The following is a 26,401-nucleotide window of genomic DNA, read 5'->3' as shown; positions in this document are numbered from 1 at the left end:
GATTAAAACAATGCATCTACAAGTCAAGGAACACCAAGTGTTGCCAGCAACCCCCAGAAGCTGGTAAGAGGCAAGAAAGGATCTTTCCAGGGAGCTGTCAGACAGAACGTGGCCCAGTCTCCGAAATGTGAGGCAATAAACTTCTGTTGTCTTAAGCCACCCAAGTTTGTGGTAATTATTATGGCAGCCCTAGAAACCAAGATAATAAAGCTGAATCCCTATCTCATGCCTTATATGAAAAAAAAAAAGAAACTAGACGGATAAAAGAATTAAAAGTAGAAATGAAACAATGACTCCCGAATAGTAGAAGAGAACATGGGTGAAAATTTTTATCTTCTTGGGAAAGGGAGTTTTCTTAAGAATGAAAGGAAAAATGAATTTGACTTTATAAACGTTTTAAACATCTACGTAGTAAGACTTGGGTGAAAGGCAAGAAATTATAAATGTGTAACTCATGGCAGACAAAGGATACAGTCAATAAAAAAGATGTACACAGCCCAGAAAGAAATGGACAAAGGACAACTTTAGTCATCACAGAAGTATAAATACCTAATATATAAAATATGCCCAACTTTACTAATTATGAAAGAAATGTAAATGAAGGCATTATTTTTTCTATAAAGACTGGGAGAAATGAAAAAGATTATCAGAATTAGCTAGGGTAAAAAGAACAGGTACTCTGTTTACATTTGGTGGTAATACCTATCACCTTCCTTATGAAGAGTGGTAACTATCACCTTATCCTTGGCTATATCCATTATTTTCATATTTTTGCTTTTTCCCATTCTAATGTCTACAGTTTTCATTTGCCTTAAAAATTTACTTCTTATAATTTTCCTACAATAGAGATTAGATTCTGTAAAGGATATGGATTTTTATGGGATGTTATGTGTACTCCTATACCAGTTTAAAAAGCAATTCATAAGACATTGCTTATGAGTATACCCCAAATGAGTATACTAGTACCTTTTTCCCAGTAATAAACCAGCAACGCGTTTCCATTTGCACTTTTAAATGAGGAGAAATATTTTTTCCATGGCTTAATTTACTCACGTAATTTGTATTTAACATTTTTTTTTAGTCAGTTAATTCACTTTTGAGTCTTAAAATTCCTATCCTCTTAGTAATTCCCAAGAACTTTTCTGTGGTATATAAACGCTTGGTTTGCCTCTGGTTGGGGATTCTCTCTTCACGCCACATGCTACTTAGCTCTTCCTCACCCACTCCTGTGGTTTTGACCACCATCTTTATGCTAGAGACTCCCCACGCTACACCCTCTACAGCTAAATCTCTGCTTCTCCCCCCAAACAGCTTGGGACACACAGCTTGTGTGTTCTGCACACTGATTGCTAAATATTAAGATACAGATATAAAAGGACCATTTTTAAAGACTAGGCTATTTTTAGGACTATTTTAAAGATCAGAGATGAATAATTAGAAAATGATTCTGTAACATTAATGGATGGAAACAAGCAAATGAATAAAAAATATTCTAGTTAACCCTGAATAAATGAATACCAAAATGAACTTTGAAGTTACTTTATTATAAAAAAATCCTTAAATGCAATGTTCCATAAAAAATATATACATGTTTTTATTTACACACTCTATTAACACTACTGATTTCAATTCAATTTTAAGGACAATTTTGAAAAGCATTCATGTTTTTTCTGAAAGTATTAGGAAAGACTATATACATAAACTTCCAAAAACAAATACCATGCTGAGGCACAGAAAGGAAAAAATCCATTTTATCTCTTGAAGTGGTTACACAAGACCCTGGGCATAACACCTACCATTATAGGAAGCAGGGTTATTAGAGACCGTTCACTGTTACTGTTCACAAATCTAGATGGAAAGGTTCACATGTGACAGTGGTTTTTGTTTTTTATTAAAGACTCTGCAGTTTTCCGACCAAAAGTGACAGTGTCAAACAGGCTCTTTACACTTTTATCTAAACCATGACACTCCACTTGCTTAATACCAAGAAGACACAATTTCTGAAATCATGATCTTTTCATGAAATCAAAGCAGAAAAACTGTTCAGGAAAAGCAGATCCTTCCAAGTTGGTGACCTTGGTTGATCTTATGAAAACTCTCTGGAATCTGCTGTAGGCCTATAACCAATCAAGGACTCTTTACCACCTTCATCTACAAGCAGATCCACTAACACATGGGGTTTGTCATAACCAAAGGAGGTGATGGTGTTTCTCAGCGTTATGGACTCTCGTCCTTCTGTCTTTATTTCAGTTTTATTACTTGGGGGAAATTCTGAGTCAGAGCAGTTTTCTGATACAAGGCCACCATCAGAACCATTTCTGGAGTGATACACATTTAAAGTGATGTTGCAGGTTTCAGACTGGTTACTGCTTGCATGCATAGAATTTTCTCCCTTTACTGGGGTCAGAGAGCTACCAGAGGCCAAGTCAGAAATGTTTTCTTCAGTCATCACCACTTCTGTTTCACTAGAAAGGTCTTCTCCATGCTCTGCTTTTCCTGGACTGTCCTCAGTATGCACGCTTGAAATTGTCCCTGGAGAGAGCTGCTCACTTCCTGCGGCAATTGGTTGGTAGGTGATGGGCGATATATATTTTGATTCAGATTTTGTCTCTGAAGAGGCACTTTTTACCACAGACAGCTAGGGGAAGAGAAATCAGTGATTAAAAATAATAAATTATTAAACTTAAGTGCTCATCCTCAAAAGAAAAATGGTCTAATGGTAATGGTTAACTAAATATACAACTGAATGGCATATTTAGGATAACAGTGTAATAGAATCTGATAGTTGCCTTTTCTTTCTTTTTAATGGAAATATATTAAGATCAAAAACAATATTTTAGAATTTTTAGAAAGTCACTATCTCACCAACCTATGTTGCTTTTTGTGTACTACCTTCGACATGTATGCATGTTACATTTGTAATGGGAGTACAGCTACTTACTTTATGTAGTATTTCATCATTTGTCTTCATAATTCTAATCTTCATGGGCTCAGTAATTTTACACTGATGCTTAAATAATTTCTCTAATACTAAGTATTAAGGTGTTCCAATTTTCACCATTTATAGAACATGCTGAAGTGAATATTTCTATACGTCTTTATTATTTATGAAATTATCTTTTAAGAATTCTTAAGAGAGGAATTACTAAATCTAGGAGTGTGGCATGTTTAGGATGCTACTACTCTGTGCACCCACTGTGTGCTCACCCTCCCCTCAGGGCTATAATTACTTTTTGCCAGCGTATACCAGTTTTATTACAAGGTACTAATGGATATTCAGGTTTATTTTTCCTTCTCTAGCGGGTGTAAAATAGCACGCTGCAAGGTTGGTTCGTGCTTAACTACTAGTAGTAAGAACATTATAATTCATAGGTGAATTGTCTACTAACTGTTGATAGTTCTTAACCCCGCTACTTAAAGATAATGTTTCCATAACACATTTAAATATGCCCTTTGCATATCACAGATATTTTGCCTGTCATATTTGATTTAAATAGTTATCATTCTGATACTTTTAAATGTTCTTTTCATCAGACAAAGACTTTTTTTTTTTTTTTTTTTTTTTGCGGTACGCGGGCTTCTCACTGTTGTGGCCTCTCCCATTGTGGAGCACAGGCTCCGGACGCGCAGGCTCAGCGGCCATGGCTCACGGGCCCAGCCGCTCCACGGCATGTGGGATCTTCCCGGCGGCATGTGGGATCTTCCCGGCGGCATGTGGGATCTTCCCGGATCGGGGCACGAACCCGTATCCCCTGCATCGGCAGGCAGACTCTCAACCACTGCGCCACCAGGGAAGCCCCAGACAAAGACTTTTAAATGTTAGGCATTAAAATGTCACACTTCTCGTTTAGACTCACTGTTGGGTCATCTTTCCTTCTACCCTCTAACCACCATGAAGAGTTTCTGTATTTACAGATTTTCAAAAGCCACGCTTTCCTGACACTGGGCCTTAGCACACACTGTCCCTTAGTACCTGGGTAAACTCTTATCTGTCCCTCAAGACTGTTCAGGCATCACTGTCTCTGGAAAAGCCATGACTAACCCTACCCTGCAAAAGTACAAGAAAAGAAGTCCTCACTGGCATGTACATAAACGTCTGTCTTTGAACCTATCACACTGGACAACCACTGAATACTTATCATTTTTCCCACTAGACTTTAAGCTCCTTAGCACTGTCTCACTGTGCCTTTGCCCCATGCATCAAAAAGCATAGTGCATAGTAAAAAATATGTGGCTTTGGATGTGTGGAAGACTCAGTTATTTATGATAGGTGACATGCTGAACATCATTCTACTTTAAAAAACAAATTTTAAGAATTATCGAAAATTTCAAATTAACATTTTAGTGTACATTTGACCCTTGAGCAATACAAGGGTTAAGGGCACTGAGCGCCTCTGGAGTCAAAAAATCCACATATGACTTTTGACTCTCCAAAAACTTTACTAATAGCCTGCTGTTGGCCAGAAGCCTTACCAATAACATAAATGGTCAATTCACACATATTCTGCATCTTATATTTATATCTACATCTATTTTATACATTCATAACATACCTAACTTTTTCTTAATTTTTTCAGTATTTCTCAACTATGTGGTTTGTCTGAGAGTTTTTTCAAATTCTCACAAATCTCAAAAAATTTCCAGCATATTCATTGAAAAAAATTCAAGTATAAGTGGACCCACACAGTTCAAATCTGTGTTGTTCAAGGGCCAACTGTATGCAATTAAAGAAAAAATATTTAAATATATTACCAAGGATTTGGGTAACATGATGTTTTCTCTCTTAAATGGATTCATCTTCTTAACAAGACAACATACAACTACCAGGGCAAGTACTAGAAAGAGTAGTAAAGCAGCAACAATTGGAATCCAAACAGGATCTAAGAAAAGGGAAAAACCACAAATTAGAATTACAATGGAACACTGCTATATCCATCAGATAGTTATAAAGTCTTAGTGCTATTCTTCAACAGATTTACATATCAGGTAATTAATATGGTCACAGTTTTAAAGAACACTGACACAGAAGTCAGGAGAGATGAGTAAAAAATTACATACCTGTCCTAGATATCAACATGATTCTTCCCAGCTTTGAGATCCTAAACTTTCTGCGACTACACTGTCATGATATGATGTGGCTAAAATAACTTTTTCATAACAATTTCCTTACAGCCCCAAATACAGAGTGTTTCTAGAGTTACGCTTTTCTCTCAGTTGAAGAGGCAAAAGAAAAAAATTTTAAATATATCTCTTTAGAAATAAATTCTGGCAATGTCTCTAACTCTTAAAATAATGTCGTCCCACCCTTCTGAATTCTTAAATTGTTATTTATTTAAAGATTACAAAAACTTATAAAAATACACAGGTGTGTACGTACACACACACACACACACACACACACACACACACACACACACAGGAAAGTTGAACAGGAATAAAGTCCCCCGAATGAAAACCAGATACAACGAATAATATAAAATTGGGAAGATCTGTTTCAGAGCACAAACATCTATAATCACGGTTGTATATTTTTCTCTAATGCTGCTTTTTATTTTCACAGCACAATCTTCAAGATTTTTTTTTCCATAGTCTTCTCTTCCAAATTAATAGTACTTGGGACTTCCCTGGCGGTCCAGTGGTTAAGACTCTGCACTTCCACTGCAGAGGTGTGAGGCACGGGTTCGATCCCTGGTCGGGGAACTAAGATCCCATATGCCGTGTGGTACAGCCAAAAACAAAAAAACAACAAACAAACAAATCCAAAACCAAACAAACAAACCAAACAAACAAATTAACAGTACTCTACATATTGTGGTGGTGTTTGCCCTCCTTCATAGCATTTTATTACCTTTAATTTCTATTCTAATAATGACTCTGGAAGTTACTCAAATAAATGCCTCTATCAATCACACCTGTTACAGGAGGTGAAAAAAATTATTACAATAGGAAAAGATAAAATAACTCCATAAGAAACACTGGCACGTTGCTTAGAAGCACTGAGCAGGCAGGTAGGGGATGCTGCTTATGAGCCACGATGGTGCCATCGTGTGGACACAGTATCAGCCCAGTTTGTAACTCAGGATTTTTTTTTTTAAATAAATCTAGGGCATTTATATTATTTCAAATTTTACGCATTGATGAGGATTTTCTTCCTCCAAATAGTATAACACAAACTGGTATTAAATGCACTGCATTATTTTAAGTCACCTATTTGAAACCCTCATATAATGGCCTAAAAGTTTTTAGTATTAATTTTAGGTGTTTGGTCTGATTCTTCAGCCTAGATTTCCATTCTTCAAAAAGAAATTTGTACTGTGTTATTTTTTGTACACTTTTTTAACCTAGAAGATATGTTCTAAAAACATCTGAACAATCAAAACAATTATATATACACCCAAAGACAATCACCAAAGCATGATTTATCAGCGAAAAATCTACAAGTAATCAAAAGTCCAAAAATTGAGGAACATTAAATAAATATGATCTTCATAATAAAATGTTCTAGAGATATTAAAAATAATATTAATAAAGTATGTAAAATAACATGGAAAAATATTTATAGCATATGCTTAGGGCAGTATACAAAGTTACATATACTACATAATATGATCAAGGCTACATAGCAAAAGAAAAAACAGGATGGAAAAAAACCACCAAACTGTGAGTAACTGAGTGTTTGTAACTTAGAACTACAGATAATTTTGTTTCCTTATAAATTATCTATAATGAACATTTAAATTTTGTACCATGAAAAAAAAGTCTAAATTTTTGTTAGGTACCTGCCAAATAAGAATGCCAGTTCTGAAGTTCTATCATATGTATCCCCCTCACACACACAGGAAATAATAAAATAAAAATAATGATTTTAAAATGTGTTATAAAATTGACGTACAATCCATCATTTAAACCAATCTATATTTATTTTTGGATGTTCATTTCCAATGCTTGTCCAGTTCACATATCACACAATTTTAGTCAATGAACATTGCGGCTTTTAGTTTTTAAACTTACTGTCCCCATAAAGAACATTTTAATGGATATATAACATCTTGTTATATTGGAGTAATAAACTAACTTATATTATTATGCATGATCCTGAAATGCAGACATTTATGCACATGGCTTTATGTTTTTGTTATATTTTTTCTTTCCTGGGTCAAAAGGTCATCACATGGCTTTCTAAATTGGTTGCTTTGTATCTCTTAATGCCTGAAAAATGGCCTTATTTTTAATTTAGAACTTCTCTGAAGAACGGAACTACTGAGTATTTTTTAAAAGAGCAGAGGTTTATTGAAATTACAAATTGCCTCTTTTTACATTACCCTATTTTAGTGATCACTCACTACATTTAGGAAAAAATGGCAAGAACTTACCTTCTGTGCTGTTATTATCAGAAACGGTAATACAAAGTTCTTCCGACTTCTCAGTTGTAACAGCCCACGTTTCTGAGACTCCTTCTGCTGAAACGCAGTACTCAGAATTCAGCGAGGACACAGGAATACTTAAGAAGCACTGAGTCTCATTACAATCATCTTCTTTCTTTATGTACATTTTATTTGTGGTCTGGAAAGAGGAAAAAAAACAATGAAAATGCATGACTCCTTTTAATTTGAAAAGAAAATATCATTCAATATGATGAATGTTGGGAACATGTCTGAAAATAGTGTTGATATCAAACAATAAGTCAATTTTTTACTTCAACATGGCATGGTGCTATATATCCATTAAAATGTTCTTTATAGAGATAATAAATTTAAAAATTAAAATAGAGATTATGAATTTAAAACTCAAATAGCAGTAATGTTCACTCTTAGTTGTCAAACATTTGTCAAACAAATGTTCATTAGTCCTATTCCTCTAGTGCTAGAAACTTAGCTGGTGAGAGAGAAAAGCATCTATCTCATGGTAAGAATAACACAGGTATTATACAAAGGCTGTAGGATCTCTTGGCAGTGACACAGAAGGGATTGAAGCAATCTCTGGGAGTTGATCATTCATTCAACCAGCCACACTGCATGGATCACTGTGCTAGGGCCTGAGAACACAAAGGTAGGGCAGTGGTGTCTGACCTCAAATAACTTACGATAGAGTGTGGAAGAGAGATAAGAAAGAAATGTAAGAGAGTCACAAGTACTCCTAGGGGACCACTCTATGGAACAAGGAACAACCAGACCACAGAAGAGGAAACAGTCCACCTTGTCAGAAAAGATTTCGAAGGAGAGATGATATGCCAGCTGAATACTGAAGAACGGGCAGAAATTTTCCAAAGTAGAAAAGGTGGAGAAGGGCATTCTGTGAAAGAGCAGTGTACCTTCAGGCAACTAAGAACAGGAAGCAGTTCACCAAAGCACAAACGAAAATGAATTGGAAGGAACGGGAGACAGGTAGCTGGAAATGATGCAAGAGGCCAAATCATAAAGGCCTTGCAGGCCGTGCCATGGAAGAGGATCTAGATATTATTTTGTAGCCGATGGGGATTTGTTAAAGAGTTTTAAGCAGTGAAGTAATATGGTCAGATCTGCACTTTAGAAAGACAACTCAGCTAGCAACCAAAGTGATGTTGTAAAACCTAAATCAGATGTCATTTTTCTGCTTAAATCTTTCCAGAGGCACAATGTCTCACTGAGAATAAGAGTCCAATCCCTCCAAAGCCCTTAGAGAAGTGGCCCCCAGTGAACTCTCTGACCTCATCTGCCCCCACGCTCTAGCCAGCCTTGCTGCTCCCTTCACATGCCTGGTGCTATTGCCAGGCTCTGCCTGACACACTCTTCCCACATACATCCACAGAGTTCACCTCCTAACCTCCTCCAGCCCTGGCTCCAGTTAACACTTCCCAGTGAGGCCTGGCCGGCCTGCTGGAAACCACTACTGCCCAGCGCTCTTCTCTGCTGTGTTGTTCTCCACAGTACTTATCACTGGAGTTCTTTTGTCTGTACTGTTCACGGCTATCTCCTGGTGCCTAGAAGGCACCAGGCGTGTGCTTAACAAATATTGTTAAATAAAGGAATGGCAGTGCTGTGGAGGATGGATGGAACAGAAAAAGTCTAGTCAACGTGTGGTCTGCACACCAGTGCTAGAATGTAATCGTGTCACACAGTAGTACTGTTGGTGTTTTCTTTCAAAAACAAAGATTCCAATTAGAGCTTCATGTTATTTCATATCACTACAAAACTACCAATGAGGAGGAAAAGATTAAAATTATCCTCATCTTACCAGTGGAGAAATGGAAAAACACAGGTTAATATCCTAGATTAGGACCATGCTATTAAAAGAGGCAAAGAAAAACTTAAAATGTTTTCACATGGCCAGTGTTAAAGATCAATGCCAGTACTGATTCCCTGCAGCAGCATTCATATATTTCTTTTTTCTTAGTAAAACTTACGATCCATGAGTCTTGCCTGAATATTCATGAACATTCCACTTTCATTACACCACATATGGAAACAACTTATGCCAGCAACAGAAAAATTTCCATTTTGAAAAAGATGAAATAGGAACATACCTCACTTCCATTTATTCTCACAAACACATTGTACGTGAATGTATAACAAGAATTTTCATCATCGTATATGGCTTCGGGTTCGTTTTCATTTACAGTAATTAGAGGGTGAAATATATCAACAATGATTTGGTCTTCCTTCTTTGTGATAACCAGTTTAGGTGGTCCAATTTTCCCTGAGGGGACAAAAAAGAAGTAGAACTTGTACCAGCCTTGGAACTTCACAGTGTATTACATATCACTACCAAAACTCAATCAACCTACTCTTTTTGTTCTTGTTGTTCTAAAGCAGGACCACATTTAAATCATTCCACAGATACCTAGAAGATATTTTAACTGTCCTTAGTGAATCTTGGTAAAAAGCCTTGACATAGTAGAAGCTCTATGAAGTTAGTTTTCCTTTATCTTTGCTTCTGTAGATTAAAAAACATTGAACAGAAAACAGAAAATGTTCTCTAAAAATCGTTTCAGAAAAGGCATTTTAGTTATCTTTGAATCCTCACTGAAACTCTTTGTATGTCCAATGCCTATGGATACCTGGAATGAGGCTCTATAAAAGTTTGCTAAATACATTCAATTTTTATTATGAAAATCAGAACTAGATATTCACTGATTCCACAAATATTTACTATATGTCTTTGACGTCTGGAACCTTGTAGGTGAACCATTTACCTATTCTTCACGTATTTATTGCACACCTACTGTGCGCCAGGCAGGTCTGTCTTTACTCACCAATGTATCCTCAGGAACTAGCATACTTTCTGGCACATAGTATGCCCTTGAAAAATCTGTGTGGGAAAAGTCTGACATACAGATGGTATAATTGTCAGGTGACAAAAGCATGGACTCTGGGGAATAAAACTACTTCAAGGGCAAGTAGAGGAGGGGCCTGTAGAAGAGAAAAAAGTAGGCATGATCCAAAAAAGAAGGAGCAGAACCAAGGTGGGGGCTGAAGCTGAACTAGGATGAAGGCGATTATGGAACTCTAAAATTTTTAATGTATTAAATTGGTATTAAAATTCCCAAAGGCCTTGAGGAGTTAAGGTAGAGGGGAAGACAGAGAGCAGCTCTCACAGTCCTAGTGAACGCGACTAAGGGAGGAGTGACAGAGGACAGAGAGAGGAAGGGGTGCAGAGTCCAGACCCACACTTGCATGGGATGGAAGTGTCACAGCTTAGAAGGGGCAAAGTGAGGGGAGCCTCTTAACCCTATTTTGTGGGGCTTGGGAGAAGAGAAGACAGGAACTCCCTAAATTCCTCCAAATGTTTCTGGGGCATTCTGATAATTTTTAGCAACTGCTTATAAAAGCAAATATATACAGAAGACATGCATAAGATTGAAATTTAGACATGTATACATTCCACTCACCTTCTTTGCATAAAATAAATTCTCTTGACTGTGCATAGACTGATTCCTCTTGTCCAAGCCTGGCTTTAACTCTAGCCCAGAGAGGACTTGATGGGTCATCAATTATGGAAAAGATATTACAAGAATGATGGGAGGTATTGCAGGCATCAATCCATTGCCCGTCCCTAAAATGAAGAAAAAGAAACACAAAGGTAATTTTTATTGTTAATACATAAACTTGAACCACCTCTGTCTGTGCTTTGCTTTCCATTCATAGCATGGAGCTGGTAGAAAGAGTTGAGTAAGAATAGGATGGAGAAGCTAGACAAAGTAGGAAACCTTTACTCTTTGGTTAGAAGGTCTATAGTAAATTCATTTACAATAAAGAGGCTCAATTCAAAATAAGACCTGTACAAACCACATTCCACATGTAATTTTTAAAAATCTGTTCTTTAAATGAATCGATTTCATTGAGTCATTACTTAATTACAGAATCCAACATATTACAATCACTCCTAACACTTGTCAAAAAAATTTTTTAAATTTTTCTTTCTATTCAACAGTACATACACTATAGGAAGCAAGAGGACTTCACTGTTTTTAATACAGAACTGTCACCTTTATTTGTCATGCCATAAAATGTCAGAAGTTAGTGATACTCCTCTACTTCAATTCTGACAGGAAGAAGAACTAAATGGCAGGAAGTATTTTGAAAAGAACTAATTTGCATCCTTAATTTGCATTACTTCTGGAAGTCTATAAGCCGTTCAGGAAGTTGTGCCACATGGGAAGGAACAATGATGGAAGGAAACAGTCATGAACCGTGCAAGGACCTAGGCAAAAACAGAATGAAAAAGATAAGAGTGACACTCACCTATAGGTCATCACCTGTACGGTAAACACAGGGCTCCGTGGCATAACTGGGTAATCCCAAAACAGAACAGTATTCAAGTTATAGGCCTCAATGGTAAGATTGGTTGGTGTTGGCACTGTAAGACGGATGGATGTCAGAAACTAACATTAACGTTAGAAAACCTCAATATAAGAAGCCAAATTAGCCAAATATGTACTTGAAGAAAAGAATTCACCGGAACAGATAATAAATGTATTTAAATTAAGGTATTTCTAAAAATTAATTTTATTAAAAAATGTATAGAAGTGTTTGAATTCATTTTAAATTACTGAAACAACATTGTAATGCAAGGGGAACACAAATATAGTATGAGCAATAAATTCCTAGAATGTTTGAGGAGTTTTTATAAATAACTGCACTGCCTGTTGCAATAATAATCCTCAACTCATTTAATCACTAGAATTTTCTATATTTGATACCACAGACTGTATTCAATGTCTAGAGAAGAACTGGCTACAAGAGGGATGGTCAATTTCACTCTAAAATACTACCTGGGCTCTCAACCCTCCACCCAGGACTATTACACACTTTTACTACCTTTTCTCTAGCACAGGAATAGATGCCTAATGATTGCCTGACGGAGCCATCAAGCATTCCAGTTTCATCAACATTTTGCTCTCTGAGGTGTGCATGGCTTTTTTCAAAACATACCCTATATTTCTTCCTGCTTTTGCTCTTCTAAACCAATTAAGAAAACGTTTGTTGAGAAGACATTAAAGTGTCACACAAGAGAACAGGCAGAAGTCATTTTACCATCTTATAATCAAACACTACCATGACCATAATCTAGTTACTAAAAGCAGCTATTTTTTCCCCTGCTCAGTGTAAAAGGTTATTGTCCAGCACCCCTTAAAAAATTGAACACACACACATCTCCTCCCTTCCTCTCTCTCTCCCTCTTTCTTTCCCTCCTTTCCTTCCCTTCTTCACGAATGAACATGAAGGTATAGACAGAGTTCGCAATATGACCTGGAATTTAAGCTTATTCAATCCGATCTATCTGGAAAACGCCACTAAACATGATGTGCTTATACAAATAAAATAAATGAATGAATAGCAATGTGGTCAGGTACAGTGGCTTCCAAACATAACTTATCATCCTAAAAAATTCAAAGAGAGCCAAAAGTTTATACTTTTTTAAAGTATCCCAGATGATAATGACGATCACTTATGTTTACACTTAGTAGACTGCTCTAATAAGAAAAATATTCCCTGGGTTGGCTATTAAGAAATCTGGGTTCTTTCCTTGCTATACTACTAAAGAGTTACTTCAGAATTCCTCACCTGTCAAGTGAGGTGTTAATTTCACACACATAGGCTATTTGCTTACTGTTGAAGAAAACACCTACTATATTTTTCCCAAAGTAAAAATTCCAATATTTGAACCTGAACTGGTACATTGTCTTAATTTACAACTATTTAGCACCTGTATTATCGTTTCAAAGCAGAACATGGATCAAGAGTTATATGGACTAAAGGACAATTAGATTCTACTGCCATTTTTTCCCTTTTTTCTGATTATTTTTTCCTTTATATCACTGGTTTTCCACAAGGGGTGATTTTGTCCCCCATGGACATCTGGCACTGTCGGAGACATTTTTGGTTCTCCTAACTGGGTGTTAGTGGTGGGGTGCTACCGGCATCTAAAGGATAGAGACTAGGGATCCTGCTGATATCCGATAATGCACAGGATAGCTTTCCACATTCTGGCAGTCCAAAATGCCACGAGTGCCAAACACTGAGAAACCCTGCTTTATTATAATTTCAGGAATCTTTTTTATTTAGGAGGAAAAACTAATTTAAAAACAGAATGCAATAAGAAATCATCTCACACCAGTCAGAATGGCCATCACCAAAAAATCTACAAACAATAAATGCTGGAGAGGGTGTGGAGAAAGGGGAAGCTTCTTGCACTGTTGGTGAGAATGTAAATGGGTGCAGCCACTGTGGAGGACAGTAAGAAGATTCCTCAAAAAACTAAAAACAGAGCTACCATATGACCCAACAATTCCACTCCTCGGTATATATCTGAAGAAAATGAAAACACTAACTTGAAAAGATACATGCACCCCAATGTTCATAGCATCATTATTTACAATAGCCAAGATATGGAAGTAACTCATGTGCCCATCAGTGGATAAATGGATAAAGAAGATATGGTGTATATAGACACAATGGAATACTACTCAGTCATAAAAAGAATGAATGAAATCTTGCCATTTGCAACAACATGGATGGACCTAGACGGTATTATACTTAGTGAAATGAGTCATAGAAAGACAAATACTGTATGTTATCACTTATATGTGCAATCTAAAAACAAATGGCAGACTATAGCAAAAGAGAAACAGGCTCGTAGATATAGAGAACAAACCAGTGATTACCAGCGGGGCGGGGGTGGGGCAAGATAGGAGTAGGGGATTAAGAGGCATAAACTATGTCTAAAATAAGTAAGCTACAAGAATATACTGTACAACACAAGGAAGATAGCCAATATTCTATAATAACTTTAAATGGAGTATAATCTATAAAAATACTGAATCACTATGTTATACACTTGACGCTAATATATTGTAAATTATACTTCAATAAAATAAATAAATAAATAGATAAATAAAACAGAATTTTTTTGATAAACCAGTACATTTTATGTTTCCCGCTCAGCGAATAGCTTTGGTTACTGTTGAAATGTCTAACTTCCGTATGACTCACCAAAGCAGCAAAATGATTTGTGCCTAAAGGTTGAGATTATGAAGTTGGAAGGATGTCTCAGATTCAAGTACTCAGTAAGCACAACATGCCCTTTGATCTGCAGCCAGTGATCAGATATCTACCATTTTTCTACTTACTCTTTCTTTCTGGAATACTGTTGATGGCTGCTGGTACTTATCATCTTTGGTTCTCTAAGCAATTTCCTTGCAGGTGAGTCAGGAAGCACTGGTCTTGCCAGATTTAGCCCTGGTTTTGGTGGAGTTCCCATGGCCATACACAGCAGGGTAGACTAAGGTCTCCTTAACAGGGTTCCTTTTTCTATGGTGTGTTCACACCTCAACTTCAGAACAACCATCTCAAACAGCTTACATTCTATGGTTGAGGAGGAAATTAAGGCACCCCTCTCCAGGTTCAATTCAACATTGATATCAAATAATAATCACACATACAAATATAATTTTGCAACTAGATAAGAAAGAGAGGTACCTGACGTTAAGCAAACTCATAATGAATCAGAACTTCCCTCAGAAGCCATTTCTTAATTTTAGCATCTTTTGCTTCTCTCATGGCTGAGAATTTACAAACCGTCAGGTCCTGGTTTCTTTTTGTTTAACAGTCCTTCCCTCGATTACTCTCTCTAATCTTATGTTTTACAAGAAACAAGAAGAAACCACGTGGCACCTGCAATCTGCTTGGAAACCTCCTTCACTAGGCCACTGGGCTCACCAGGTACATTTCCTACTTTCCCTGCTACTGAAGGTGATGGTGTTGCTAAGCTTCCTGCCACTGTGTAACAAGGATCCTCTTTCTCATTTCCAGTGAAGTTCTTCACTTCCTTTTAAGCCCCCTTTAAAAAAATTATTCCCAATAGGAATGACATTTTAACTGTATGTACTCAATCTGAGATTAATTTCTGCATTTGAGGAAAAGGCATATAGAAATCAATCTGTATTCTAGAATATCAAATAAAGTGCATTTAAATTTAAGAGGTTACTGAATCATACATTATAAAATACAAACAGCAATAGACTTGTGCTACATTAGATTAGTTTTTCGTGTGAGTCAGGTGATATTTCCCATAATTTAAGTAAAAGCTTGACATGGTTAGACTAGGATAAGGACTTAAACCATAGCTTCCAAAGCAATCAAGACAGGTGGTAGGAGAAGAGGTTTCAACGGAACTAGCAAACAGAAATTACTACTAGATTATAGGAGAAACTTTTGAATATTGACACCAAAGGATGTAACCTGTGGTTTTAACGCTACCAGAAGAGAAACCATGCGGTTATTAGACATCTGCCTTTGTCATCTTTGCTAAAATCTCATGATAAATTGACATGAGTAACTCGTTTTCTTAAGTTTCAGAATTTTATAACCTAAAGTTTACATGGCTTCATATTCAGATAAATAATTGAGGCTTACAGCAAGCTTCTATTCATAAAAAATTTACCCTATGTCAATAAAAATATATGTAGAAATAGAGTGTGGGGTTAAAGGAAAGATTCTACTAGGGGATTTCGTGAAGTAGAATAATCTTGCAGATTTCCCTAGCTCTTAAAATGCCGACAGTTTTCTGTAACACATGTTGTTTTTGGAAATGGGTTCAGAGTTATTTGGAGCATTGTATCTGCATCCTATCCAGAGTGAACTTTAGCTCTTTTAAGATCTGCTTCCCAGAACTCCTCTAGGAACTAGCAGCTGAGGATTAAACAAAACCAAACAAAGGAGAGAAGAATCACTTTTCACAACATTCTAAGTACAATGCAGACAAAAAGGAGAGTTCTGGTTGCAACTAACTGTTTCCTGGTGATAAATATGAAAAAAGACCAAGGCAGAGAACAGAAAAGACATATGAAGATCAGCAAGTGGTGAAGCAGTGCCGCTAGATGCGGCAGTGGAGATGTCACGGAAGCCCCCGAACCAGCAGCCAGAACAGCTCTGTAGTAATTACTGGGGAAGGCAGCAGAAGAGGAAGCAAACAGCTACAGACATCTCCAGGTTTCCTCTGCATGGACGGTGACAGAAGCATGGGCTGACTCCTGTGCTCCATCCCATAACCACCAAAAGTATCTGTGCCTCTACTGGAAGAGGCACAGCCTCAGTAGTTCACCGATTTTTACATAATAGCATTCGAAGACTAAATAAAAGATGCATGCATCTAAGGCCAAACAGAGCTCTGTACTCTGTAGACACCATGTGACTATGTGCTCACCAACCTCTCTATGGGAAGGACAAACTGAGAAGCATGAAGAAGTAAGGATACACGGGCCAGTAATTAAATCGTTTTGGAGGATTCTAGGTCATCTGACACTACAACTCAAAAACAAACACTCTAAATTAAAGCACCCAGACCCTTTACTGAATGAACAACTCTCAGAGAAAAGAGCTAACAACTTCCTCGTGTTAAAGATGAGGGGCCATGGACGTTTTCACAAAGGTCTCTTCTTATACTGCAAAATGAGAAATGGCATGAGAAATCCAGGCAGAAAAAGTGAAAAACATCAAATCCGGACTTTGGCATCTTTTTCAGATATATTTATGATTATGATCTATCTACTGAATGGTTTTATAGTGCTGATAAAATAACTTTTTCTTAATGCTTTCCAACTTTTTCTCTTAGCAAGTAGCAGCGTCCTCTAGATTTAAGATGAATAAAGACATTTAAGAATTCTTGCACATGGTGTTTCAAGCATTCATAGAAGTTTTAAAACTGAAACATATCAATATTTGGGGGCTTTGAAATGAATCATATCCATCACTTTGTGAAACTAATGGAAAAACGGTCCTTTTTCTACTTCCTTCTGTTATTTCCTTGTACCTTCAGAAAAAGAGTACCAGAACTAAGGGTTCATGTGAGGACATCTAAAATATTTCAGGACCATTTCACCTTCCATATGATAGCTCCTTAGCCGGGTCAAGACCCCTAGTATCCCTGCAGTCTTCTCTTCCTCCTGTCTGTCTTCACGTTTTACCATTCACTCTCTCTTTCTTAAATGTGGGTCCAGAAGTAATGCACCTGATGTGAATGAAATACTTTTCCTCCTTTTTTTTTTTGAAGAGATGGGCATATCAAAGAGTGGCTTACGCTGAACCCGTAATTAACTAAAATCCCCCCAGATCTTTCACTCAAATCACCAAGTTAGGGCTTATCCAAAAAACTTCTCCCCAGCCACTTTCCTGATCTGAAATGCAGGGTTCTATTATTGTTCCTGTTTATTCAATTTCATCTAGTTGGGTTGCTTGGCATGCCAATAAATTCTAATTGAACCAGATCCACCCAGTCCCTGAGAGAAGTCATTTCTCAAGACTAATTCCCTTTTGGACTAATTCATTCTAAGTTGAGAAATAGTTTAGGAACTGAAAAAACTAAAGAGGCCTTTTCAGTCTATGAAGAACAGGAAATAGGTGGAAGGAGTCAGCTGCTGAGCTTACTTTAAATTTTTCATATTGATCTGGATGAGTTTTTTTTTTTTTTGCGGTATGCGGGCCTCTCACTGTTGTGGCCTCTCCCGTTGTGGAGCACAGGCTCCGGACGCGCAGGCTCAGCAGCCATGGCTCACGGGCCGTGGGATCTTCCCAGACTGGGGCACGAACCCGTGTCCCCTGCATCGGCAGGCGGACTCTCAACCACTGAGCCACCTGGGAAGCCCTGGATGAGTTTTTTTAAAAGCTGACACAATTTCTCATTCATAACTAAATCAATTTAATATTTAAAAATATATTTGTGAAAATAATGATGCACATAATTGAACGATAGTCACCAACATATATTAAACATTTACTACATGACAAGCTACGAGCTCAACTTTGTTACGCATTATCTCAGTTAAGCACCAAAACCATCCTAGGAGGGAGGTAATATTTATCAAAAAGAGAAAAAAGGCTTAGAGAAGCTACTTAAAGACTTGACAGTGTGTGAAGTTTTGTTGTTTTTAATTAACAAAAGCTGCTTAAGCATCATTTCTATGATAGTTTAATAAAAGATGGGGAAAATAATCTCCATATATAAATAGGAACTGGAGATAACTGTTTCCTGATGACATCACAAGCATTTGCTTCAAGTAATTTTGCCTGATTTATCATACCATCACATCACATGACGGCACTGCAAAATCTGAACAATGTATTAAATTAAATTATTTATTTAGAATGGACATGATTGAAATGGATATCTATTGAATAGTATTGGGATAATCTAAAATACACTCCCTTAATAAGAAAATTACAAGTAAACTCATTCCTTCTTGTCAGGAACTCTCTTAATTCTGGTACGTCTTTCATTCTGATTCTTTGTCCAATTAAAATGGAAACATAAATTATCCATTTAGCTTATACAAAAATTGCGCTATTACTGTCAAATTGTATAAGACAGCTCTTTAAAGGGGTTATTTTTCTCTTCAATTCTTTAGGGTTTCTTTTATATAGAAGCAAAAGGTGGATCTTTCAAAAATCCATACAAACCATGAATCAGAATAAAATGAAAAAACTATTATTAATACCCTCTTCAATAAATATAATTGAAATGCACAGATTTAAGTATTTTGAATCTCTGAAAAACATACAGATTCCAAAGAAAATAATGAAAAATTTCAACACACCCAGAGCATTACCTAAAGTTAGGGAATGAAGAGTTGATAAGCAAGTGGAGAAGGCAAGTTAAGAGCCCCACTGCTGTGCTAAACCAGTATGCTCTTCAGATGATACCCAGAGTGGAAAAACAAACGGGAAGAAGGTGGCTGACACCTGTGTTTATAAAATGCTGGAGTACAGAAGCCACAGAAGATCTCCCTGTGGGGGGAAAGCAGGCAATCCTACTCCCAGGGCCGGCTTCAAGGACATACGAATTGTGTAGTCACGAGGGGCCCCATGCTCAGGAGGGCTCTGTACTCAGAAGGAAGGGCCGTGCACTTGGTTTAATGCTCTGCCCTAGCCAGGAACTTCGGTCACCCTCTTCCTCTCTTCCCACATCCAGTGAATCACCAAGTTATGCTGAGTCTGTCTTCTAATTTCTTCTTCTCCATTTAAACTGCCTCCTCCCCGACTTGAGCAGCAGTCTCCTAAGTGACCTCCCTCCTTTGAGTCTACCGCCAAACTATTTTGTAAGATGAATGGTCTTTCTAAGTGGCCTATCTGATCCTGCATGAAACCATTTATCTCCTTAAAATAACCCCACGGCTGTCCACTGACTTGAGCAAGGGAGAGCGAGCCTATTATTTTGTTGGCTCAGCACCTGTACTTCCTTCAGGAACATTATTGCTCTTCTTCTGGGAAGTCTCCTACTGCCACCACCTGTAACAATATCCTTCCCATGCAAGCTGGCGTCTGACCCAAGCTAGGCAAATCAGAGCCTTCTTCCAGGATCTTGTTATGGTGGAGGAAGCTGCAAGATGCCAAAACCCAAGAGTTGTCAACATCCGTGATTTCTGCCAAATCGAGAAGACTGCCAACACTGAGTCAGCAGTAAGAAATGGAGGGTCTGGGCACTTTTGAGTTCCAGGTTCAACTTCCTGAGGCCCAGCTGGCATCTGTACCTTTCTGTTCAACTCTCACTTGGATTCTCTGGGCCAATAAATTCCTTTTTTTGTCTGTGAGAGCCAAAGCTGTGTTTCTGTCCTTTGCTGTTACACATGACAAGGCACTTCATTAACTGGTTCCTACCTCTCCACATATCCTTTCTCCCCTTATATCCTCACACACGTACTGTACAATAAAATGCTTAAATTATTCCACTAGTTCAACCTGCTGTTTCACAGCCCTTCCTCTGCACACACAAGTCTCTCTCCACCTCCAGTTCCAACTCTGGGGTCACCTTCTTTGTGAAGTCTTTCCTGATTCCCCTGCTCAGAGGCAGACACCCATATCTTGCTTCCCAGTAACCTATGTGTAAGTTCAATATCTTATCACAAAGGATTGCAACTGCCCTTGTGGATGACTAACGCCCTAGGTAATGGCAGAGTGCAGAGTCAAGAACTTGGACTCTGGAACCCAACTGCCAAGCCCCCCAGTGAATAGCAGCAACTTGGCTAGACCTCTCTGTGCCTCAGTTTCTCATCCATATTTGGAGATACAACAGCACCTACTTTATAGGACTTGTGGGAAATGGTGTGATAAGAACTTAAAATAGTGCCTGATAACTGTTAGCTATAAAATCACGATCCTTGAAGGCAGAAACTAAATAATTCCCATTTTTGTATTCCCAACACCTGGCACAATTTCTTTTTCAAGGAATGATATTTGTTTGCTTGAGTTCTAAACGGCAAGCCAAAGGAGAGCTGGATATGAATGGAGCACATCTAACAAGTTTCACTGAGGAAGTCATAACACAGAGGTGCAGACCCAGAGTTTGCCAAGGGTAAAGGAGGCTGGGTCTCCCTGACCCCTTCCAGGCAGCTGCTACCTGCCTGCACAGAGGAGACACTCAAGACTGTCCGGTTTTCTGAAAATCTAGGTTTATCCCTTTTGCAGAAAAACTACTGATTTCACTGGAGCTCTTAATTATCATTATACCTAGCTTTAGAAAAAACATGTTCTTATCATGTTTCCTGGGAAACATCAAAAAGCAGGCGGAGATAAACGAGGAACTAGGCTATGCGAGGAGACCTTACTGTCTGACAAATGGGCTCATGAGTGCACGCACTGGACCACCTCCAGACTTACACGTAAGAGGCGGTTACTGCCTTTTCACAATTCTCAGCTGGCGAAAGAACTTCTAAGGATTTGGGGCCTACCTTACGAATATGTAAGTCATGAGCTGTGGCCACAGTGTACAACTGCTGACCAGGGAACTCACTTATTTAAAAATTAAGAGAACGTATTCTGTTGTTTTGGTAACCACGGAAGGGGCCGGAGAAAGCGAAGGGAAGGCTGCAAACCGCGGAAACCCTGCGTCGCCTTCCCGGTGGCCGCCCCCTTAGGACCCGAAGCCACCGGGCATCAAAGACAAATGCGAGAGTCGAGGACAAATGCGGACGCGGCTCCTCAGCGCGGGGGAGGGTTCCTGGCCGGTGGGGTTCCCTCTCTCCCCTCCCGTCCCCACCCGGTCGCGGCGCTGCCGCGAGCGACAATACCTGAGGACAGCTTCTGATCCGCGGCGCCCATCTCAGCCCAGCTTCCGGCCTGCACGGTAAGGACGAGGAGAAGGAAGAGAGCCATGCTGCTCCGGACCGACTCCGGTGCTGCCCAGAATTGCGGGAGGCCCCCGGCGCGGCCCTCGGGCCTAGGCTGGCGTCATTTCCTCCACCGCAGACCATCCCGCCAGCGGGAGGCGGAGCGTGGACGGGAAAGTGGGGCGCGGACAGCAAAGCCGCCACCAGGACTGGCAGGCCGGCCTGGACGGGAGGCGGGGCCAGAGTGGGGGAGGCGGGCCCGGGGCGCGAGGGCGGGGCCCGGGGCGCGGAGGCGGGGCCGGGGTGCGGAGTTAGGCCTGAGCGTGGTAGTTAAGACGCGCGGGGTGGGTGAGGTGCGCGGGGTGGCGGAGGTGCCCGGGGAAGCGGGGCCTGGGAGGGGAGGAGGACTACAACGCGAAGGCCGCCTCTGTGGTAGCTCGGCGTTAGGGGCACGACAGTCTGTGGTCGCGACCTTGGCTCGCAGGTTTGTGAGTAACTTGGGTCCAATGGTCATGTTCTTTAAGCTTTGCATGACCTTCCGTGATGCATCTTCCTCTTTTTGCAGTGTTCTGGACTTGCAGAACTTTGCCCTAGGCCACAACCCAGCACAATGCTTACTTTATCTTATATAAGACTTCGGCATCAATGCGTCAGGGAACTTAGATTTTAGGGCAGAAATAGCCCTTACATGCCTTCTCTAATCCCTGCATTTGTAGCTGAGGAACCCGAAGCTTCGCGGGTGAAATGGTTTGTGCAAACTTGCATAGCCCAAATAGAATTGGCTCGGCCATGAACTACTTTATTCTTGGAGGAAAAATAACTTGCATTACCTTTTCAGCAATTAAATATCAAATAGCGATTTATTAAGCAGCCTCTCATCGTGAGATCTTTCCTCTCTGACCACATCTCCTATTACTCTGCATCATCTCACCTATTCTACTCGAGGCGCATTGGCCTCTGCCCTTACTAGAACACTCCAGGCTTGTGCTCAGGTGTGCACATGGCTAACTACCGAACCTACTTCAAGTCTCTGCTTATTATGGCCTTCTGCAAAAATTTGAAATTGCAGCCCACCTTCCCGTCCTCTTTACACTGCCCTACTGTTTATTTCGTGGCACTTAACCTTCTCTCACACTCTATGATATGCATATTGATTTTATTTTTCTCCCCCTTCTAGAATGTAAGCTTTGTAGGGCTGAAATCTTTGGCACTCATTTAGTATTTGTTGGATGAAAGAAGGCATGATTACACTAGCATTAAGTAAAAATTTTAGAGAAAAACCTTATGAAGATGCTGTACAAAATAGAGGCTTTATTTATATTATTTATATGAAAAATATTCATTTATTTGTATGAATAAATATTAATTTTACTTATATGAATAAATCCCTTAGCTCAGTATTTCTGAAAATCAATGTGAACCACCTGGGTTCTTGTTAAAATGCAGTTTGGATTTCGTTGTTCTGATTCAGGTTGGGCCTTGAGGGTGCATTTGTAACAAAATTCACAAAGAGTGCCAATGCCACTGGCACTAAGGCCACACTTTGCATAGTAAGGCTTTAACTCAACTAGACTAAGTTTTGGGAAATATTTCATTTCATGTATTTGTGATGTCCGCTCTCTTAGTCTGTTTGGGTTGCTATAACAAAATACCACAAACTCAGTAGCTTATAGACAACGGAATTGTATTTCTCACAGTCTGGAGACTAGAAGTCCGAGAACAGAGAGCCAGCATGGTCGGGTGAGGGCTACTCTTCTGGCTAGCAAGCTTCTAGTTATTTCCTGGCATGACAGAAGAAGGAAGGATCTCTCTTTTATAAAGCACTAATCCCATTCATGAGGGTTCCACTCTCATGATTCAAGCACCTCCCAAAGGCCACACCACCTAATATCATCACCTTTGGGAGTTAGAATTTCAACATATGAATTTTGGAGGCACACAAACATTCAGATCATAGCACTCACTATATAAAAGTCACCTTCTAATCATTGCAAGGATAAGTAAGAAATGATCGTTGCTGTTTGGGAGTTTATGGAGCATAACATTCAAATCAATTGAATATAATATTCAGTTTAGTTCAGTAAATATCTTCGTAGCAGACATCACAGGTTGGGTTACCCACGAAGTAGACTCTTGGGGGAGATTGATGTGCAAGACATGCTCTTGTATGCTCTTGGGATCGATTCCTGTGAAAGGGAGGTGGAGGGAACAGGATTGAGCAGAAGATGATCTATAATGCTATCCTAACAAAGGCCTCAGCTGACCCCTTGGAGCCAGGATGGCCTTCTAGAGGTATCTTTGAATTGGCACGAGTGGCTTTACCTTCAACTCCCAGCATTGATTAGTCATTGGATACAAACCACCCAGAGAGGGGACATGATTTGGGGTTGCCTGTTTCTTTAAGTAAGGCATTCTCCAACGAGTACTGGCAGCCTAGGGTGTCTGCCAGTAGCACTCCCAGCAGCAGGGCAAGGATGGAGCTAAATCTCATAGTCCTGGGCAGAGCTTCACAATCAGCATCCATTGGCGGCTCTGTGCTAGTCACTTGGAGACTAAAGATGTTTATTAATTCACTAAATATTATTGAGTGCCACTGTGTGTATCCAACACTGCTCCACACTGAGGTGTAGACCTGAGCAAGACAGACATGGCCCCTGCCCTAATGGAGCTTACCGTCTACTGAGGGATTAAGCAGATGTTAATCAAGCTGTTATAAGTACTGAACTTATAACTATTATCAAGGAGAGTCATGGATTTACAGGAGCATAAACAGGAACTTAGTCTAAGTTTTAAGGCAATTCTTTCTTTAGGTGGTTACAATTATGAAGGATAAAAGAGGATTAGCCTGAATAAAGCTGGGGGAAGGGAGAATCACAGAGAGGTAAGAGGAAGATCAGTAAAATAATTTAAAAATCCAATAAATAAATCTTATATAGTCACACAGAAGGCGAATGAACAGTGCCAGTTCCCTTGGTAAACATCTAATGCCTAATGGCCAGAGAGTATCCAAGTATATGTTGGTCCCCACTATATCCTCTGGTGAGTTTTTAAATCCAAAAAAACCCAGTGTGGGCTATGGGGTGGGTAAATCCAGGGCCAAGTGTAAAGAGAAGTGCTGCTCAGGAGCAAAGCTGCATTTTGTAGGCCACGTTCAACATGGCCTAGAGGAAGTTAAATAGAGGCCAAATAAAATAATTTAAGAAATTAAAACTATGTTGTAATAAGAACAGAGCCTGGGTGTACAGCACAAACCACACTTTGACTCCTGGCCCCGAGCATTTCCTTCCCCTTTTCTCTAGAGCAGAAATGTCTGCCGCTTTCCCTGTAAAGGAAACAGATTGAAAAGTTTGTGGCTAAAGCATTTATTTTTTCTTTTTAAAATAAATTTTTTTATTTTTTATTTTTATTTTTGGCTGTGTTGGGTCTTTGTTCCTGTGCACGGGCTTTCTCTAGTTGCAGCGAGCGGGACTACTCTTCATCGTGGTGCGTGGGCTTCTCATTGCGGTGGCTTCTCTTGTTGCGGAGCACGGGCTCTAGGCACGTGGGCTTCAGTAGTTGTGGCACGCGGGCTCAGTAGTTGTTGCACGCAAGCTCTAGAGCACAGGCTCAGTAGTTGTAGCGCATGGGCTTAGTTGCTTCACAGCATGTGGGATCTTCCCGGGCCAGGGCTCGAACCTGTGTCCCCTGCATTGGCAGGCGGATTCTTAACCACTGCTCCACCAGGGAAGCCCCTGTGGCTAAAGCATTTAGTTCTGAATTCTGATTGTTCTATAAATTAAAGCCGATACTCCCCTACCTTCTCACACTCTACCCTTGCCTCCACACTGCCCCTTACTTAACTATGTTTTAGCCATTATGTATCCACAAACACATACGCACTGAAATTGTGGTGATTATTGCAAAGAGAAGAGCAGGATTATTGGAGCATACATTCTCTCTTCCACTAGAAAGTAAGCTCCTTATTTTCTTCACTGTCATATCCCCTGCACCAGGGTAAGTGCCTATAATTCCATTAATATTTATTGAATAAATGTATGAATGGACAAAGCAAGCTTGTGAACAAAGCAAGCTTGTGGGAATGTAGCAGGTATAGTTAAACTTATGGTCGATCAAGCTATAATTGAATCACTGATGAGAATTCAGCCATGTTTGGATATCATACTGGTACCAAACCAAGTACTATCTGTTCTTGCCCTGCACACAGCCCCCTTTTGAGGAGAGCTCTCATGCTGACATCTGATCATATCAGATCAAACCCCTGACTCAAAGGCAGTTATCCATAGACTGCAGAGTCTTCTAGTAGATGGCTTGTTTTGGAGCACTGCCTAAGATCAATGCCACATGCTAGATTATGACTGTGGCAGGCATTGTTCATTGACTGACTGCTAATAACCTTTCTCCTTGCTTCCTTCCCACTATAGAGTCTATAAAGGCTCAATAGTCACTTTCCCAAGCTTCATGGCAGCTGCATAGTCATATGACATAGTTCCGGTCAACAGGGCGTAAGCAGAAGTCTGTGAGCACGTGTGTGTGTGTGTGTGTGAGAGAGAGAGAGAGAGAGAGAGAGAGAGAGAGAGACAGATGCAACAAGAGAGCTTGCTGGCTTTGACCCTTCTCTAATCTTCCTGCCTTAAAAGTAGGCACATGATGCCTGGATCTGCAGCTGCTATCTTGCAACCATGAGGAAACACGATTAAGGATGAAAAACCAACAGCTAAAAATGGAAGAATAGAAAAATAGAAAACCTGAGATACTGAAGTTAGCATTGAGCAGCTGAACCAATATCTGCAATCACCTACCCCTGGACTCTTGTCATAGGAGAAA

The 26,401-nt window shown here is 39.4% G+C and overlaps 1 protein-coding gene and 1 long non-coding RNA gene across 2 annotated transcripts; one reads left to right on the top strand and one right to left on the bottom strand.

Annotated features, from left to right (window-relative positions):
• Positions 1 to 1,523: 1,523 nt before the first annotated feature.
• Positions 1,524 to 21,707, bottom strand: IFNGR1 (interferon gamma receptor 1). Its single transcript, XM_060029904.1, has 7 exons — positions 21,539 to 21,707; positions 11,721 to 11,835; positions 10,868 to 11,031; positions 9,503 to 9,675; positions 7,374 to 7,563; positions 4,753 to 4,880; positions 1,524 to 2,638 (listed from the first exon to the last, which is right to left on the bottom strand). The coding sequence occupies exons 1-7, from the start codon at positions 21,621 to 21,623 to the stop codon at positions 2,087 to 2,089; spliced, it is 1,407 nt and encodes a 468-aa protein (XP_059885887.1). The 5' UTR covers positions 21,624 to 21,707; the 3' UTR covers positions 1,524 to 2,086.
• Positions 21,000 to 26,401, top strand: LOC132436897 (uncharacterized). The gene is made up of 3 exons (XR_009521917.1): positions 21,000 to 21,210; positions 21,312 to 21,594; positions 26,215 to 26,401. It is a non-coding gene; the product is annotated as an uncharacterized lncRNA (long non-coding RNA).

The sequence above is a fragment of the Delphinus delphis genome, chromosome 14 (genome assembly GCF_949987515.2).
Source record: "Delphinus delphis chromosome 14, mDelDel1.2, whole genome shotgun sequence".
Classification (NCBI taxonomy): Eukaryota; Metazoa; Chordata; class Mammalia; order Artiodactyla; family Delphinidae; genus Delphinus; species Delphinus delphis.
This window is presented reverse-complemented; position numbering and strand designations above follow the sequence as displayed.

What these genes read in the sequence shown, in the direction of transcription:
- IFNGR1 (XM_060029904.1), bottom strand. Translation starts at nt 21,623, where the DNA reads ATGGCTCTCTTCCTTCTCCTCGTCCTTACCGTGCAGGCCGGAAGCTGG. An exon ending in GGATCAGAAGCTGTCCTCAG is followed by an intron (nt 11,836 to 21,538) that starts GTATTGTCGCTC and finishes TCCGTCTTACAG; the next exon opens with TGCCAACACCAACCAATCTT. An exon ending in TCATGTTACCCAAATCCTTG is followed by an intron (nt 2,639 to 4,752) that starts GTAATATATTTA and finishes CTCTTCCCCTAG; the next exon opens with CTGTCTGTGGTAAAAAGTGC.